At 43.0% G+C, this 17,894-nt stretch overlaps 1 protein-coding gene across 6 annotated transcripts in view; it reads left to right on the top strand.

The window, feature by feature from the left end:
- NFATC2 (nuclear factor of activated T cells 2) overlaps positions 1–17,894 on the top strand; it is a 143,227-nt gene that overhangs the window by 107,763 nt on the left and 17,570 nt on the right. Inside the window, exon 10 of one of the 6 annotated variants that reach the window (XM_073682732.1) lies at positions 17,353–17,439. The exons of the other annotated variants lie outside the window; for them this stretch is intronic. Within the exon in view, the coding sequence (XP_073538833.1) occupies positions 17,353–17,396 (44 nt within the window). The 3' untranslated portion in view covers positions 17,397–17,439. The remainder of the gene's footprint in view (positions 1–17,352; positions 17,440–17,894) is intronic. 6 annotated transcript variants of the gene reach the window in all.

Genomic DNA, 17,894 nt, shown 5'->3' with positions numbered 1-17,894 from the left:
TCTGGCTTTTCTTTTTCCTTGATTACCCGGGTTGACGCATTATCATCAGGGCGGCGCACCAGTCCAGCGAATCAAAAGAAGAGCTTGGAGGATCGGAGATTGGCAAGGCTACCGTCCAGCGGTCACAGATTACTGACCTGGCCGATGGACCTTAGACCCACGATTTGATTCTCCCATCTCTACCAGCTTTGAGATACAATCTATATATGAATTTGAAACTTTTATGCGCTTTTCTTATAATGGTCTTACCTTACAGTTCAGTTAGGTTTTTTTTAATCCAAAAACAAAATCTTTTTTCTATTTTCCTTTCCTGAAATCGGTTCTGATTTAAATGGGTTGTCTTATGCTAGATTCAGAATACCAGTGGTGTGCTTTGCGGCCGCTCTGCTTGCACATTGACCTGGTGCGATTCTTGGTTACATAGTCAATCCCACATTCAATAACCAGGCATCAAAACTGTGTCAATTGGTGATAAAACGCATTTAGTATTGCCATGTGGCACACTACTATTTGTGTCAATTCAGACTAATAGAAGAGCTTCTGCAGAAGTTATATAGATGATCTCGCTGGGTTCACATTTACCCTGAAGCTCGTCAGCAGCGCTTCACTCCAGCTTTTAGGACCCCCTCTCCAAATGATATCACTATACCCTATTAGGGCATAAGGAAAGGTAATAATATAATATACGGAGACTGATTTTATGTAGGATATATCTAGAAGTTTACAGGGATATAGTGCTCAGAATTGAACTTTCCCTAAAATGAAGCTAAAGTACAAAGTTATATAGAGGCTGAATTTCGGATTTGGAGGCTTCTGTTTGCCCATTGGTTTCTTTCCTTCATACATTATAGAGGCATCTCTCTTTGATGTGTCTACATGTGTGTTCTCCTATAACTGTACTGCAGGATAGTGCAGATTTTCTGTCCAGACATAGAGTGTTAAATTGAAATGGATCCCATTTACCTCACCCATGGAGTGACTCTTCCTGGAGATGAAATATGACAGTGATGAGCGTTTGCTATGGCAGATGAAACTGTATCCAGGGAGTCCCCCGTCTGTGGCACCCACACAAAAATGCCCTGGCACCCTGACAAACCAGGAAACGGATTGTCTTGACAAAACAGTGTGCTCTGCAGCGCCTGGATATACTGATTTTGTTATGATAGCAAAACAAGTTCTATGGAAACCATTGTAAAAGTGTGAGACAGGCTTCTCTGGAGGGTTGGGGAAAGCCGCTTTTTTGTTTGTTGTACTTGGCTTCTGTGATTTCTGGAAGAAGAGTGAGGCTTTCATTTCAGGGGGAGGGTGGAAGAAGGGGTCTCAGGAGAACCTCCTCATTTTCCACACCAGAGGGAATGCCAACCTGGCATAAGGACGTCTTCTTTCCATCATCTCTCTTCCAAACATGTTGGGTCTCCTAAAGATAGTCTTGTCAGTGGCCGTGAAGGGTGGAAAAAATGAAGCATGAATGGATTAGGGGCAGAGTAACTGGGTTTCCCTCTGTAAACAGCTGCTAACAAACTCGCAGAGTATGCCGGAGTTCATCTGCTCTGCTGGAGTGATCAGTAGTGACCGAAGCTCTGCTCCCAGCACCGCCATTAACTCTTACAGCTACTTATTGACTGCAGACATCCCCTGCACATTGGTGCTTTGTGGGTGCATCATCCACATAGGGTGCATTGTGAGCTGATATTACCACTATAACGGTGTGACAAGCTTGTAGGACCCAAACGGCTCCCTCTAGGATTGTCTACAGACAGACACCAGTGAAATAGTAAGGGGTCATTCAGACGTCAGTATTTTATGTACGGGTGCTATCTGTGTTTTTCACGGATACAACACGTACCACTTCTAGTCTTGGGCTGTTAGCATGTCTGTGTTTCATGAATGGCACTCGTACCTAGAAAGGTTCGGGCACACGACCATACGAGTGCGAGTGCTATCTGTGGTATTCACGGCTAGCATTCGTGTTTGTGACATTCTATGGGACTGCGCACATGTACGACTTTTTCTTCGTATCGAGTGGTCAGCGGAAAAAATCGGAGACGTGTCCGATATTGATCCAAGTGTCAGATCAAAATCGGCAATGCAAATCTATGGATCTCTGAAAAAAATCGGACCTCCAAGTCATCCGAGTGTGGTCCAATTTTTACAGACTGACAGAATGGAGAAGGTGGAGAACCTTTTTTTTTTCCATATCCAAGAAAAACTGATACCACTCTGATCAAACTCTGATTATAGTCTGATCCGAATAATCACACTGTTTTTTTTCAGATGTGGAGAAAACAAGAAATCAAGTGACCCTACTCTATTGGAGAATGAGGTCGTTTTCAGGTCTCTGATTTTTATGGTTCTCACAAAATCATGGAATTGTGTCCGATTTTGATCCCAGTGTCGGATCAATATCGGCAATGCAAGTCTATGGTTCCGTGAAAAAAAATTCAACAGCACTCAGATGTCATCCATGTGCAGTCCCATTTTCACGGGCTCTTAGAAGAAGGTGGAGAACCTTTTTTTATAACCTACATGAGAAAAACTGATGAAACTAGGATGACACTCTAATGAAAATCACTGATGAACCTCAGTCCAGATTTCTCATATGTGAAAGAAATTAACACCAGTCCAGTTTTCTTGTATGTGAAAGAAATTGACATCTGAATGAGCCCTTAGGGATTGTGGACATGACGTTACAGGCATGTGAAAAGCGCAGCAAAACCGCCACAAGAAATAAACATACTGCACAGCAATGTCAAAACGACGTTGCTGTGCACATGTTCCGTCTATTGTTACTTCGGAAACCATGTAGTGGTTAAAAGAAGTAGCATGTTCACCCTTCAGGGATTTCTGGTAATATTGTTCCCAAACCATAAGCGTTTTCCAGCAGCGGCTTCGCCTAGAAAAACTCGGCAGTTCCAGTGGCGTAACAAAGATGTTGTGTGCACATAGCCATACCTCTCCTTATGTGGGAGCTAATTTACATGTTTGTTTTTTTTAACAATAAGACCCCATACACAATTGTTCTTATTAACAAGAGCGGTTTCAGTCAGTCAACCAAACCCTGCTATGTACTGATGAGGGGTAAGTATCACGAAACAACTGTCTTCAGATGGGCGCTGGCTCAGCTAATAACATTGGTCATGTTGCACGGCTCGTTAAACAATCCATAGCTAACTCTAATAGGTAGCATTAGCAAGGAAGGTTTAATTCCCTTGGAGCATTACCAAAAAGAGACCAGAGACAATAGATGACACACCAGATTGAATTACATCGAGAAATTGCTGGCTCAGGGTGATCATTTTGGGGACTATCTTCATCCGGTAACCCCTTCAGTGGCATAACATGAAGCTCATTGGCCCCAACACAGAATCTCCAATAGGGCCCCCAACTATCACAGGTCTTTAATGGTATTGGTATTCTCATAGGGGCCAAAGGAACCTTTTGGACCCTCCTAGGCTTTCGGTATAACAGCACTGCCATTATAGATACGACCCTGCCTTCTATTCCAGTAGTAGATCGCAGTCTCTCCATAGTTACTAGGCTGGATATAAAGAATATTTCCTGATGAAATGTGAATTCTCCTCTATACAATGGGTTATGCGGATCTGTCTAAACCTGTAGAGAGATGCCGGCCGGGGCAGAGAACGTGGAGCTCGTTGGCACTGACTCTATTCTTATTTAGGAGTGGTGACTTGGGTATGATTAGCCTGAGGGCTTCCATACAATCCTTGATATATAAATAGCTACCTAGACATGAGGCCAGGAATAAGGTAACGGCGGAACGTGTTAGAAACCTGCTTCTTGTGGTCCATGTGTGCTGACATGCATTTATAATGATGATTTTCTGCGATCTGCAGCTTCACCATCATCACAAATAATGTCAAAGCCATTTTGGAACCTGTAGTTCTTGATGCACTGGAGAAGCTCAAACACTTTATAAAAAGCGGCACCATGTGAACGTGGCTTTAAAAAGTAACAGTGCATTCAAAAACATGTCTATTTTTCGTGACTTATGATTATCAGCTCTTCCATGCATCAACACGGTGTAGCATTAGTGAATTTATAAATTAGGTTTTCACACCCTGTTTGCGGTATAAATCAGCGGTATAATGAGGTAGGCTGCCCCTCAGACGGATGCCACAATTATAGGTCTAACGTTGCATCCGTAGACTCCCTCGTCAAAACTACGCTTACTTTTTTAACTTGATGTCTCTGTATGGTACTGTGCGGCAGACTATGATATTCCACACGGCAGAAAAAATGAGGTATACCAGCCCAACGCAGGCCAAAATACACTGATTTGGCCTCCATTCAGTGAATATGTTGGATATATTTAAAGGGAATCTGTCAGCAGGTTTTTGCTATGTAATTAGACAGCAGCATGACGTAGGGACAGAGACCCTGATTCCAGTGATGTGTCGCTTAAACCAAAGAAATGAGTCGGAGCATAAGTTGGTACACATGCAACATATAAGAGCACGTTCACACTAGCCATTTAACAGACAAAACCTAAGACAGAAACAAAATAAGCATATACCCTGCTGTAAATAGTAATAATACATACTGTATAAATAATATAGGGTACTTAGTAAACACTGTTTTTGATCAAAAAAAGTGTAAAAGCCATCCCGCCACGACAAGGTGTACCCAATCGGGACGGTCCTATCCTCTAGTATTAAAACCTCATCTAGTGTCAGATGACCTCAATGTAGATGGGGGCAGAGCAGGATCGGGGTCCAGTCAGACACCTGTCCATGGGAAGCTAAATAAATGAAGTGTCACTTAGTTTACTGGGTGCAGCCGTTCTGGTACAATGACAGTATTCTCTGCTGCAGATCTAGCAGAGCTTGGAATGCTGATCTCTATATAACCCCGCCCACACCACTGATTGGCAGGTTCTGTGTATACTGTATATTGACAGAAAGCCGCCAATCAGTGGTAGGGGCGTGGCTGGACTAGGAGACACGAGAAAACTAGTCCAGTAGTGATATTCTCCTGCTGATAAAACACTGATTTTATTGAAACAGCAAAGCACAGCCCAGTAAGTGACACATCACTAGAATCAGGGTCTCAGCCCCTACATCATGCAGCTTTCAGATTACATAGCAAAAATCTGGTGACAAATTCCCATTAAATATGTGCACTTTCTTACCACATACGCTAAATAGGCACTGTGGGGAATCAGCCTTAGATAATCTACTGTTCAACTGTTAGTACATAGAAATTATCATGTCCCCCAGGCCGGGGTCAGTGAGGACTCGCAGATCAGAGTAGAGGAGTGATTTTTCCTGTTTTATGCACCACTCTGGTGAGGAGCTACAACAGGAAGGAATTAAAAAACAAGATATTTCATCTGTTAGAGTTGGCCAGTTCACCTTTTCTCACCCCACCCCACCTTCACGTGTGTACAAGCCCGGGCTATATGTCTATCAGTGAAGGGTGGACAGTTTGACCAGGGGGAACCTTACATAGGCTGATAACGCAGCACCAGCTACCTGTTTTGGCCACATTTGCTTGAAAACAGGATACATAGATGAAGTGAAGCCAAGTAGAACATAGGATTCCCCACGCCACGCAGCCGAGCCCCTCTGCAGCTGTTACAGCTCTTTATACCATGAGAAACAAATACTCAATTACAGTAAATGACTCAAAGCATTGCAGAATGGAACAGGCATGTTTCCCATGTGTGGACGTCCAGCTTTTAACCTGGGAACAGAGTTCCCCTACTCAATAGTGCAGACTGTTGTTTTCTTACCGAGATTTAGAAAATTCATGAGAAAAGTGCACAACTTAGAAGGGTAAGGTGGAAGAGTGTCACTATAAGGACAGGTGGGACAATGTTGGGGGTTAGATCTGGGAATCATGAACTAGTCACATTCTGTAAAATTGCCAGAAACAAGGAAAAACTTTTTTGTTCTGTAATAATTCATATTGAAAAAAAAAAATTTGATCCTCCATCTGTAAGGATTTCTGATCCCGTAGATTATTGAGTCTCTTCTAATCAGTTTCGGATAAATTGGTTTGTGTCTATATACAGTTATATGAAAAAGTTTGGGCACCCCTATTAATCTTAAGCTTAATGTTTTATAAAAATTGGTGTTTTTGCAACAGCTATTTCCGTTTGATATATGTAATAACTGTTGGACACAGTAATGTTTCTGCCTTGAAATGAGGTTTATTGTACTAACAGAAAATGTGCAATTTGCATTCAAACAAAATTGGACAGGTGCATAAGTATGGGCACCTCACCAGAAAAGTGACATTAATATTTAGTAGATCCTCCTTTTGCAAAAATTACAGCCTCTAGTCGCTTCCTGTAGCTTTTAATGAGTTCCTGGATCCTGGATGAAGGTATTTTTGACCATTCCTCTTTACAAAACAATTCCAGTTCAGTTAAGTTTGATGGTCGCCGAGCATGGACAGCCCTCTTCAAATGATCCCACAGATGTTCAATGATATTCAGGTCTGGGGACTGGGATGGCCATTCCAGAACATTGTAATTGTTCCTCTGCATGAATGCCTGAGTAGATTTGGAGCGGTATTTTGGATCATTGTCTTGCTGAAAGATCCATCCCCTGCGTAACTTCAACTTTATCACTGATTCTTGAACATTATTGTCAAGAATCTGCTGATACTGAGTGGAATCCATGCGTCCCTCAACTTTAACAAGATTCCCGGTGCCGGCATTGGCCACACAGCCCCAAAGCATGATGGAACCTCCACCAAATTTTACTGTGGGTAGCAAGTGTTTTTCTTGGAATGCTGTGTTTTTTTGCCGCCATGCATAACGCCTTTTTGTATGACCAACCAACTCAATCTTGGTTTCATCAGTCCACAGGACCTTCTTCCAAAAAGAAATTGGCTTCTCCAAATGTGCTTTGGCATACCTCAGCCGACTCGGTTTGTGGCGTGCTTGCAGAAACGGCTTCTTTCACATCACTCTCCCATACAGCTTCTCCTTGTGCAAAGTGCGTTGTATAGTTGACCGATGCACAGTGACACCATCTGCAGCAAGTTGATGCTGCAGCTCTCTGGAGGTGGTCTGAGGATTGTCCTTGACTGATCTCACCATTCTTCTTCTCTGCCTTTCTGATGTTTTTCTTGGCCTGCCACTTCTGGCCTTAACAAGAACTGTCCCTGTGTTCTTCCATTTCCTTACTATGTCCCTCACAGTGGAAACTGACAGGTTAAATCTCTGAGACAGATTTTTGTATCCTTCCCCTGAACAACTATGTTGAATAATCTTTGTTTTCAGATCATTTGACAGTTGTTTTGAGAAGCCCATGATGCCACTCTTCAGAGGAGATTCAAACAGGAGAACAACTTGCAAGTGGCCACTTTAAGTAGCTTTTCTCATGATTGCATACACCTGGCTATGAAGTTCAAAGCTCAATGAGGTTACAAAACCAAAAAAAGGGCTTTAGTAAGTCAGTAAAAAGTAGGTAGGAGTATTTAAAACAAGAAAATGATAAGGGTGCCCATACTTATGCACCTGTCAAATTTTGTTTGAATGCAGATTGCACATTTTCTGTTAGTACAATAAACCTCATTTCAAGGCAGAAACATTACTGTGTCCAACAGTTATTACATATATCAAACTGAAATAGCTGTTGCAAAAACAGCAATTTTTATAAAACATTAAGCTTAAGATTAATAGGGGTGCCCAAACTTTTTCATATAACTGTAGCTCTCCACACATTTCACAAATCACATCAAGCGTGCAGCTTTGGTCTCATTTCATCCATAAATTTTCCCAATGCATCCCAATTGTTCACAAGTATTTAGGTACAATTTAGGCCCAGTTCATATATTGCAGCTTCTGCCAAAAAAACAGTGAAATTGGGTTATAATTGCTGCTGCTTAGCTGTGTTAATAAGGACACTGCTTAAAAGGTTGACACAGTTTTAGCTTTGCGGAGGGCACATTTTTGCCCAAGTGCAGATGCAATGTGTGGACATGATCTTATACTGTATAGCTTCAATCACACTCACTGCTAACATGAATGAATTGAAAGGGGATCTGTCAGTAGGATCAACCCTCCTAAGCCGTCTATATAGGCATGTAGGCCATAGGAAGCTGAATAAAATGATACCTTGATATCATCCTATGTTTTATCCCAGAGAAATCCACGTTTTTTTCCTAATATGTAAATGAGCTGTTAAGATCTATAGGCCGAACATAGATCTCCCTGAGATTTTGCCTCCAGTCCTTATTTTAAATGAAAGGGGATGTCACCAGTGTGAGACATGTAGATCAGGAGAGCAGTCTGTCAGTCATTACATGTCTCACACTAGTATTGCCCTCTTTCTTTTACAATAAGGTCTGGAGACAGATTCTCAGGGAGATCTATGTCCGGCCCATAGATCTTAACAGCTCATTTAAATATTAAGAAAAACGTGGCTTTCTCTGGAATAAAACATTAGATCACAGATATCAAGGTATCATTTCATTCAGCTTCCTATGACCCACATGACCATATAGACGGCTTAGGAGGGTTGGTCCTACTGACAGATTCCCTTTAAGCAAGGGTTCTCAGTGCAAAGCCTTCAGGGCTCTTTGAGATGTTATCTTTTATGCATGAGGAAGCATCAGCATTAGAGATGTAAGGTCTTTTTCTAGTATTTTTTTGGTTTTTTTTCCCCACTCCATTACATGGGTCTTATATTCAGAAGAGAGTAGGGCGCCTGTTAACCATTGCCTGACCTCTACCTGGCAATATGCATGGATGATGCATACAAGTAATACAGTATGAATCACATATTCTTACCGGCATTCATCCCCTTGGGGAAGTACCTGTCTGCCATGATTGACTCTGCAGTAATGTAGCACTTATTTCACACCTTTATGGTATCATTCACAAGCGAGCAGTTTGAGGAGGTAAAATCATACTGTGTCGTGTGGTCGGTCGCCCCCCCACTATTACAAAAAGTGGGGAAATTTCCGCAACTTGTATTACAGTAATGGATATTCTGTTACTTATGATATATTTATGACAATTAGTGGTATGTAAGTGATCACAATATTTGTAAATTCCACACCTTGAAGATAAACAATGTGGTTTGTTGTGTAGCTATAATGATAAAAAAAACCTCCGGTCTCCAAACCACTAACCTTTTGCACCCCCTCATTTGGGCTTTGGGGAAGAAATTTGACAGCACACACTTCAAAGACTCTGGGTGCTGCATGAATGTCCTGAATGTAGCAGGGAAAGTCCACCTTTCTCACTTTCCCGCTCTCGGCTATGTATATATTACATATATATATGTATATATATATTACATTAGCGTGGGCTGGCATTTTGCTTATCAGATCTCTTGATAGGAAATGCACAGAGCAGGAAATAACAACGTGTAATCACCCTGCACCGTATTTTATCGTCCTGCCCTATGACAATAGCAGATCTCATGAGGATCAGTCAGTCCCCTTACTCAGCAGTATACGGATATGTTCACACATGGCATTTTTGCAGTGTTCTTTGGCTGCATTTGTCTTCTGCAGCAAAAACTCTCCTTTTTCTTTTCCCTGCGTTTTTTTGAGCAACTGGACATTTTTTTAAAATCTGCAGCATATCATTTTTTTCCACTTTTTTCAGCTTTTTTCACCCATTGTAATAAATATGGAAAAGATGCAACTAAAAACGCATGAAAAATACACAAGAAAACAGCTCATTTTAAGCAGCGTTTTTCGTTGCAATAATGCATATTATTTTATACATTGCAACAACTACTATTTACTACTGTTTAATAATGCATGAGTTTCTGTCTCCAGTAATAGTGTTATATTGCCAGTAAAGCACTTTTAAAGAAAAAAAAAAAGGAGCCAGGAAGTTCCTGCTCACTGTGTGTGTTGCTGGAGCAGTTTACTTTTACTTTGCAAGCTGACAGACAAGATTCTAAGATCTTAAGCTATAAGAATTACCAGTTGTAAGCTATTTTACCTTTGTTCCTGAATAAATATACACTGCTCAAAAAAATAAAGGGAACACTCAAATAACACATCCTAGATCTGAATGAATGAAATATTCTCATTGAATACTTTGTTCAGTACAAAGTTGAATGTACTGACAACAAAATCACACAAAAATCATCAATGGAAATCAAATTTATTAACCAATGGAGGCCTGGATTTGGAGTCACCCAAAAAATTAAAGTGGAAAAACACAGTACAGGCTGATCCAACTTTGATGTAATGTCCTTAAAATCAGTCCAAATGAGGCTCAGTATTGTGTGTGGCCTCCACGTGCCTGTATGACCTCCCTACAACGCCTGGGCATGCTCCTGATGAGGTTGCGGATGGTCTCTTGTGGGATCTCCTCCCAGACCTAAGCATCCGCCAACTCCTGGACAGTCTGTGGTACAACGTGACGTTGGTGGATGTGTGGCGCCCCTGAGGGTTCGACCGCCACAGGGATGCTGCACTTCTCTAATGGAGTGTGGTGTTCTTCCTCTGAGGTAAGGCCAGTGTGATAGTCATGACCCAGCCTTGCATCCAACACCACACTTCTCCACCAGAGGGAGCTAGTATGCACTAGGTGCTGCTCCCCTGGTTACAGGGAGACTGGGGAACACAAAGTGGTAGGAACCAGTTAGTGGGTAAGGGTGGAGGACTTACAAGTTAGTTACACTTTAGATTTCATATTTAAAAAAAAGCCATCTTTGATCTTGGTCTCTGGCAGTCCGTCTGTCAAGCGGTCTGTTGCTGGTCCTTCTGCTAATTCTCTGCAGCGATTAGTTGGTCGTGCTGCGCTGTCAAACTACTGTATCTTAATATGACTTGCCTCCGGGAGCACAGATCCTGTGTGGGCCTGCACCGGTAAGGGACACAGCCCTCGTACCCTGGCCTTGGGACGAGAGGTAGGTTGTAGACAAGGAATGTCTCAACCCGGCCAAGGACCAGGATCAAGAAGGCCCGGGAGCTTTAGAGTGTGGCTCCCCAGCAAATGGGTCCCGGGGAGGATGCAGACGGAGCGGAACACGCCACCTGTCCTCGCCTACCTGATCTATTCAGAGGGATTCCGGCTGCAAGAGGGGTACCGGCCCCCGACACCCGACCTTGTACTGTATGTCCTGGACGGGAAAGCCCGGTTAGGCCCTGAGGATCCCACCGGGCATTGGATGGGATTGCATTGGATGGAGAGGAATTGCCACCTGTACCCTAGTCCTGAGAGGAGCTCAGAGGGAGACCTGGCCTATCTACACATGCACAGACGGGAAAGGGTGAAGTCTGTAGTGCTGGACCACTCTGGTGTAGGGTCGCTAGCGAACACTGGACTTTCTCGGAGGTAGTCGGACCCCCGTCCCTGGTGGCCGCAGGACTCCATGGGGAGCAGGGAGTCGCCTTCCCGCTGTCATCTCTAAGTGAGTAAAGCCTTGGAAGTACACCCCTATGGCCTCCGGACTGTTCATTATGCGCCATACCATGCGACGCGGTGCCCGTACTCCCCGCGCTACTATCCCCCCCTCCATCCTGTTTGCCTGCCCTGAGGCCTTGCTCCGCCTGTGGGGAGCAGTGAGAACTTTGGCCGCCATGACACCGGACCTCAGCGGACTGTAGCGGCGCTGGTAACCCTTCGTTAAAATAAGCCACTCAACCCGGACGAGCCCACAACATCTTCCTTTTCATGTGACGGCCCTGAGCATGGGTCGGGCCCGGGCCACGGCTGCATCCCACCTCTCCATCACAGGGCCCGACACCGAGTCCCCCAACACCCAGGGTAAACTCAAAACTAAAAGGGCTCCTTCGAGAATTGAGGCGTCACAGATGCAGTGAGACATGATGTCCCAGATGTGCTCAATCGGATTCAGGTCTGGGGAACGGGCGGGCCAGTTCATAGCTTCAATGCCTTCATCTTGCAGGAATTGCTGACACACTTCAGCCACATGAGGTCTGGCATTGTCCTGCATTAGGAGGAACCCAGGGCCAACCGCACCAGCATATGGTCTCACAAGGGGTCTGAGGATCTCATCTCGGCACCTAATGGCAGTCAGGCTACCTCTGGCGAGCACATGGAGGGCTGTGCGGCCCTCCAAATGAATGCCACATCACACCATTACTGACCCACTGCCAAACCGGTCATGCTGAAGGATGTTGCAGGCAGCAGATCGCTATCCACAGTGTCTCCAGATTCTGTCACGTCTGTCACGTGCTCAGTGTGAACCTGCTTTCATCTGTGAAGAGCACAGGGCGCCAGTGGCGACTTTGCCATTCCTGGTGTTCTGTGGCAAATGCCAAGCGTCCTGCACAGTGTTGGGCTGTGAGCACAAACCCCATCTGACCCCCATCAGACCCTCATACCACCCTCATGGAGTGGGTTTCTAACCGTTTGTGCAGACACATGCACATTTGTGGCCTGCTGGAGGTCATTTTGCAGGACTCTGGCAGTGCTCCTCCTGTTCCTCCTTGCACAAAGGCGGAGGTAGCGGTCCTGCTGCTGGGTTGTTGCCCTCCTATGGCCCCCTCCACGTCTCCTGGTGTACTGGCCTGTCTCCTGGTAGCGCCTCCAGCCTCTGGACACTACGCTGACAGACATAGCAAACCTTCTTGCCACAGCTCGCATTGATGTGCCATCCTGGATGAGCTTCACTACCTGAGCAACTTCTGTGGGTTGTAGAGTCCGTCTCATGCTACCATGAGTGTGAAAGCACAACCAACATTCAAAAGTGACCAAAACATCAGCCAGAAAGCATTGGTACTGAGATGTGGTCTGTGGCCCCACCTGCAGAACCACTTCTTTATTGAGTGTGTCTTGATAATTGCCAATAATTTCCATCTATTGTCTATTCCATTTGCACAACAGCATGTGAAATTGATTGTCAATCAGTGTTGCTTCCTAAGTGAACAGTTTGATTTCACAGAAGTTTGATTTACTTGGAGTGATATTCTGTCGTTTAAGTGTCCCCTTTATTTTTTTGAGCAGTGTATATACACTGTTGAGCGGCTGGACAGTACAGAGATTTATCCGCTGCCAACATTTTTCCTGCCAACACTACAGAAAAAAAACGCTGCAAAAACCTAATGTGAACTTATCCTAACATAAGTCATGCTTTTTAGAGGACCTTGTCTTGGAGGAGGTAGTAGCACTAAATTATTTTAGGTCACTCTCCTGATGCATGGCAATAATAAAGCTAGAGCAAGAAAGGCCATTACAGACCTGAATGAAATACTGATAGAGTGCAGTCAGACAGCCATATAAATCGGAGTGAGATCGGAAAGCAGTTGTGCTGACTGGCCGGCGACTCTTCCGACTCGTGGCGTCAGAGGTGCATGTATTATTTTTCTTATGATTAATACTTTTGTCTTTTTGACACACAGATATTTAACACATCACTTTCAGAAGGAGCAAAGAATACATAAGTAGTTCTGCTCTCAGATAAGAAAAGGATACAACGTTTAAATGCTAGTTTGCCATAATATGTCAGTCTGGAGTTCAAGCTGTTCGGCTCCGTTCACTTCTTCATTAGGGCAGGTACAGATGACTGTATTTTCTCTCACCCCGGATTTGAGTCGATTATGCTAATCACACTCTGGTCAGAGTTTGATCAGAGTGTGATACTATTCTCTCGGATGAGAAGATGGAGAAAAAAATGTCTCCATCTTCTCCATTGTGTCAGTCCGTGGAAATCAGACAGCCCTCAGAGGTCATCAGCGTGTGGTCCAATTTTTTTCACGGACCCATTGAAAGCATGGCCGAGTGCGATCTGATTTACGGATGCAAATTGTGAATGCTGTGATTTTTTTCCTTGGACAGACTCGGTCCCATAGAATAGCATTGGTCCAACTGTGATCCGATGTTTTGTCTGATTGCACTCAGACGGAAAATACGTTCATGTGCACGATCCTTTAGGCAAATCCGTTTTAGAAGGAGAAAAATGGGATTCATGCAGAGGACAAATCTTTAAATGAGAGATAGTAACAAAACCTAAATGACTATAATGATGTCCATCTGGTTTCTATTATGGCATCCATCATTTTACCCCCCCAAAAAACACAAACCAAAAAAAGAGCCTTATATTAGAGTGGTGTTTAGACTGTATGTGACTGTATCCATTTTTCAGCTGAAAGTAGAACGATGAGCTTTGTACCAGTTTGCTGTGTATGAATGTAAACATTCACTGACAGCAAGAAGAGATCTTTAAAATGGTGAAAAGCAAAAACCCAAAGTATTAAAACGTTAAAGAAGCTTAATTTTCCCATTTCTATTTAATATCCACTGGTGCACAAATCTGGGCCCTTGCTCGTGCCCGTATGTGCCAAAGAGGAGATTTTGCATCCGACAAATTTTTTTAGAATCACTATTTGCTTGTGTTGCAGTCTGCCAAGAAGTTCACAGAATAAAGTGGTGATATTAGAGATCATGTTTAGAGATGAGCGAGCCTGAACTTAAAAGTTTTGGATTCGTACTGGACAGTCAGCGTCCGGTGTTAAACACCGAACATGGATTTCTCCTGGGAGTCCGTTGCGATGTTCAGAGTTCCGAGGAAAGTCTATTATAGAGAGAGAGAATATTTTTCAGCTCAAAAGTTAGGATCCCCATTGTTTTCAATGGCGTTTGGGTCATGGTTCAAGTACAGGTACAGTTCGAATACCTGAATTGAACTTTGGAATAAAGTTCAGGTCGGGTACCAGAACCCAAACTTCCACGGGTCCGATAATCCCTAATCATGTTCATTATACATAGACCAGTCAGTGAGAGAAGAGAAGCAAAGTGGTCAGTAAGAGAAGACCTCTCGTCCATGTCCACCAGGGAATGCCAGTAGTTCAGTTGTCTACTGTACTTCTTCTCCCCCTCCTAACAGGACTCTCTTAGGTTGTTTGCCTTGGTGCAAAACTGTATTACAGCCTTAAATTAGGTCACTGTGTTTACAGTAAACCTCAATGTCTGGTGGTTTCATATTCTTCCCCTTGATGATTTCTACAGAGATAAGTAACATCTGATTACAAGTATAGCTGTGCAAAACTCCTCTGCACATCTCATGGCTGCGGTATGAATCCCCAATGATTACCACTGTTAAAAAGGACCCTACAGTCCATGCAGGACCCTGGCCGGGCATCTAATATCTTGTATGCAAGTCTACTGCTCTTATAGGATCATTGACATCACCCACTCTGATATATGACATACTGGCGGATATAACTGATGTTATCGTAGTAGAGTAGTCAGAGGTTATGTGAAGAAATCTAGAATATCTCAAAGGATGTTGTTCTGTCTTAGATAATGTACAATACAGTGGGGGCAGATGTATGACAACTCCTAGCATGGTAACAACATTATATTAAAAATATCTACGGTATATATGAAAAAAGGTTAAAGTAATTTAAACCATCCTGTGTTGGGTCACACCTGCAAAAAGATGACTTCCCTATAAAGATGTTATGCAAAACATCGGATCACACTCGGACAAATGTTATTCTATGGGGCTGTGCACATGTCCAATTTTTTCCTCAGACAGAGTCGGACCGAGGAAAAAAACAAAATCGCAGATTGCCCGATTTGCATCCGATATTCAGATTGCAGTCAGGCATGCAAGTAAATGGAAAAAAATAATTATACTACACTCGTATGACTTCTGAGTTCAGTTCAATTTTCATAGACTGAGACAATGGAGAAAATGGATAATTTTTTTTCATCATTGTCCACTCATCTGAGAAAATCGAATCACACTCTGATCATAGTGCGATTAGCATAATTGACCCAATTCTCTCAGATGAGAGAAAATACAGTCGTCCTAGCTTAAATGTAATAAAAAGATTTACCCATACCATACACCTACAGTGGAGAAAATAAGTATTCGATACACTGCGATTTTACAAGTTTTCCCACTGACAAAAAGAATGGAGACGTCTGTAATTTGTATCGTAGGTACACTTCACCTGTGAGAGACAGAATCTAAAAAAACCTCCAGAAAATCACATTGTATGAAATCTACATAATTAATTAGCATTTTATTGCATGAAATAAGTATTTGATACAATAGAAAAACAGAATTTAATATTTGGTGCAGAAACATTCTTTTGCAATTACAGAGGTCAGACTTTCCTGTTCTTGACCAAGTTTGTACACTCTGCATCAGGGATTTTGGCCCACTACTCCATACAGATCTTCTCCACATATTTCAGGTTTCAGGGCTGTCACTGGGCAACATTGAGTCTCAGCTCCCTTCAAAGATTTTCTATTGGGTTCATGTCTGGAAACTGGCCAGGTCACTCCAGGACCTTGAAATGCTTATGCAGCCACTCCTTAGTTGCCCTGGCTGTGTGTTTCAGGTCATTGTCATGCTGGAAGACCCAGCCATGAGCCATCTTCAATGCTCTTACTAAGGGAAGGAAGTTGGCCAAAATCTCACGATACATGACCCCATTCATCCTCTCATCAATACGGTGCAGTTGTCCTGTCCCCTTTGCAGAAAAGCACCTGCAAACTATGATGTTTCCCCCACCATGCTTCACGGTTGGGATGGTGTTCTTGGGGTTGTACTCATCCTTCTATTTCCTCCAAACACGGCGAGTGGAGTTGATACCAAAAAGTTCTATTTTGGTCTCATCTGACCACATGACCTTCTCCCATGCTAACGCTGGATCATCCAGATGGTCATTGGCCAACTTCAAACGGGCCTGGACATGTGATGGCGTGATCAGGAGAACCTTGCGTGCCCTGCAGGATTTTAATCCATGAACATGTAGTTTTTACATTGCTGTGCATTATGTTCTTGTTTTTTTCGAGCGCTTTTACTGTGCTTTTTCAGGTGGATTCCAAATGGAATCCGCGTGAAAAAGATGTTGTGTGCACATACCCTCAGCCAGTGGTCTTCAAGCTATGAATGTCTATCTTTAGTGAGCTGCAACTCCTCACATGATCTGTCAGCACATGGCATGTAGGGAGTTGGAGTCTTACAGCATATTGTAGACCACTGTACTACACCCATCCAGTGTCTGAGATTCCGGTGTTGTGTTGAGGAAGTCTACGTTGATAAATTCTACACTGTCAGCAGGGTTCTGCCACAAGTTGTGATGATGATGATACTTTTGATCTATATAATGTTATATTTTTGCACGACTGAAATGTGTTCTGAATTATTGCAGAATATACGGTTTCTGTTGGGGTTTGTGACATTTTACATGCTGCCTGGGGCCTATGAAGAGTCCAAAAAAGCATAGCCACCAGGCTTTTAAAATGACAAATGCTGGTCAACGTTTATATATTTCTTTGGACTCAAACCGCCCCAGGTACCATGGAAAAAGAATTATCTGGTCCTTAAACCAGAAAAAAAAAAGTTGCAGTTGTAGAATTTTTTTTTCTTTTCTCCTTTCTTTGTATCTATTCGAAACTCAAAATTGCTTTTTGCAAATCTTTTTCAGAACTGATAGATACAAACCTTAGCTGGATACAAAACATTATATGAGGCCGAGGTCAGTGGTCTATGAGGCGAGAATTGAAAGTAAAAGGTAACTCCTCACTTTACTCCCTTTTCCTGGCAGTTTCTTACATTTCTGATCTTTTCACTTAGTAGAACTTTGTTTTTCTGATTCGCTGTAAATTTCTCTGAGAGATTGCTCAGAAGTATCGGTTCAGGCTTCTATACTGCTTCCCTGGGCTGTGAGACACCTTCATACTGTGGGAGGATTCTGGCCGGTTTATAACTTGGGGTAATCTATCTACATAGGATTCTTAGAACTATGGCGACAGCTGTGAAATCCTTATTAGAGAAGCCTGTAGTTATCATTTGCATTTCATTGTATATTTTTAGTATCTTTATCCTTTTTTAGTTCATCTTTAGAAGTTGTGATTGTGCATGGATTGTATGGGGTTAACCTGTGACATCACTGATCAATACAGAGCAGCTTTTGGTGATGTCACTAGATCTTTATGAATTGACACTTGTTGTTTCATCTAGTGTTAC

The sequence above is a fragment of the Phyllobates terribilis genome, unplaced genomic scaffold (genome assembly GCF_046119375.1).
Source record: "Phyllobates terribilis strain yellow unplaced genomic scaffold, ASM4611937v1 Scaffold_5__5_contigs__length_657084704, whole genome shotgun sequence".
Lineage (NCBI taxonomy): Eukaryota > Metazoa > Chordata > Amphibia > Anura > Dendrobatidae > Phyllobates > Phyllobates terribilis.
The sequence above is the reverse complement of the archived record's forward strand: the minus strand, read 5'-3'. Positions and strand labels throughout refer to the sequence as shown.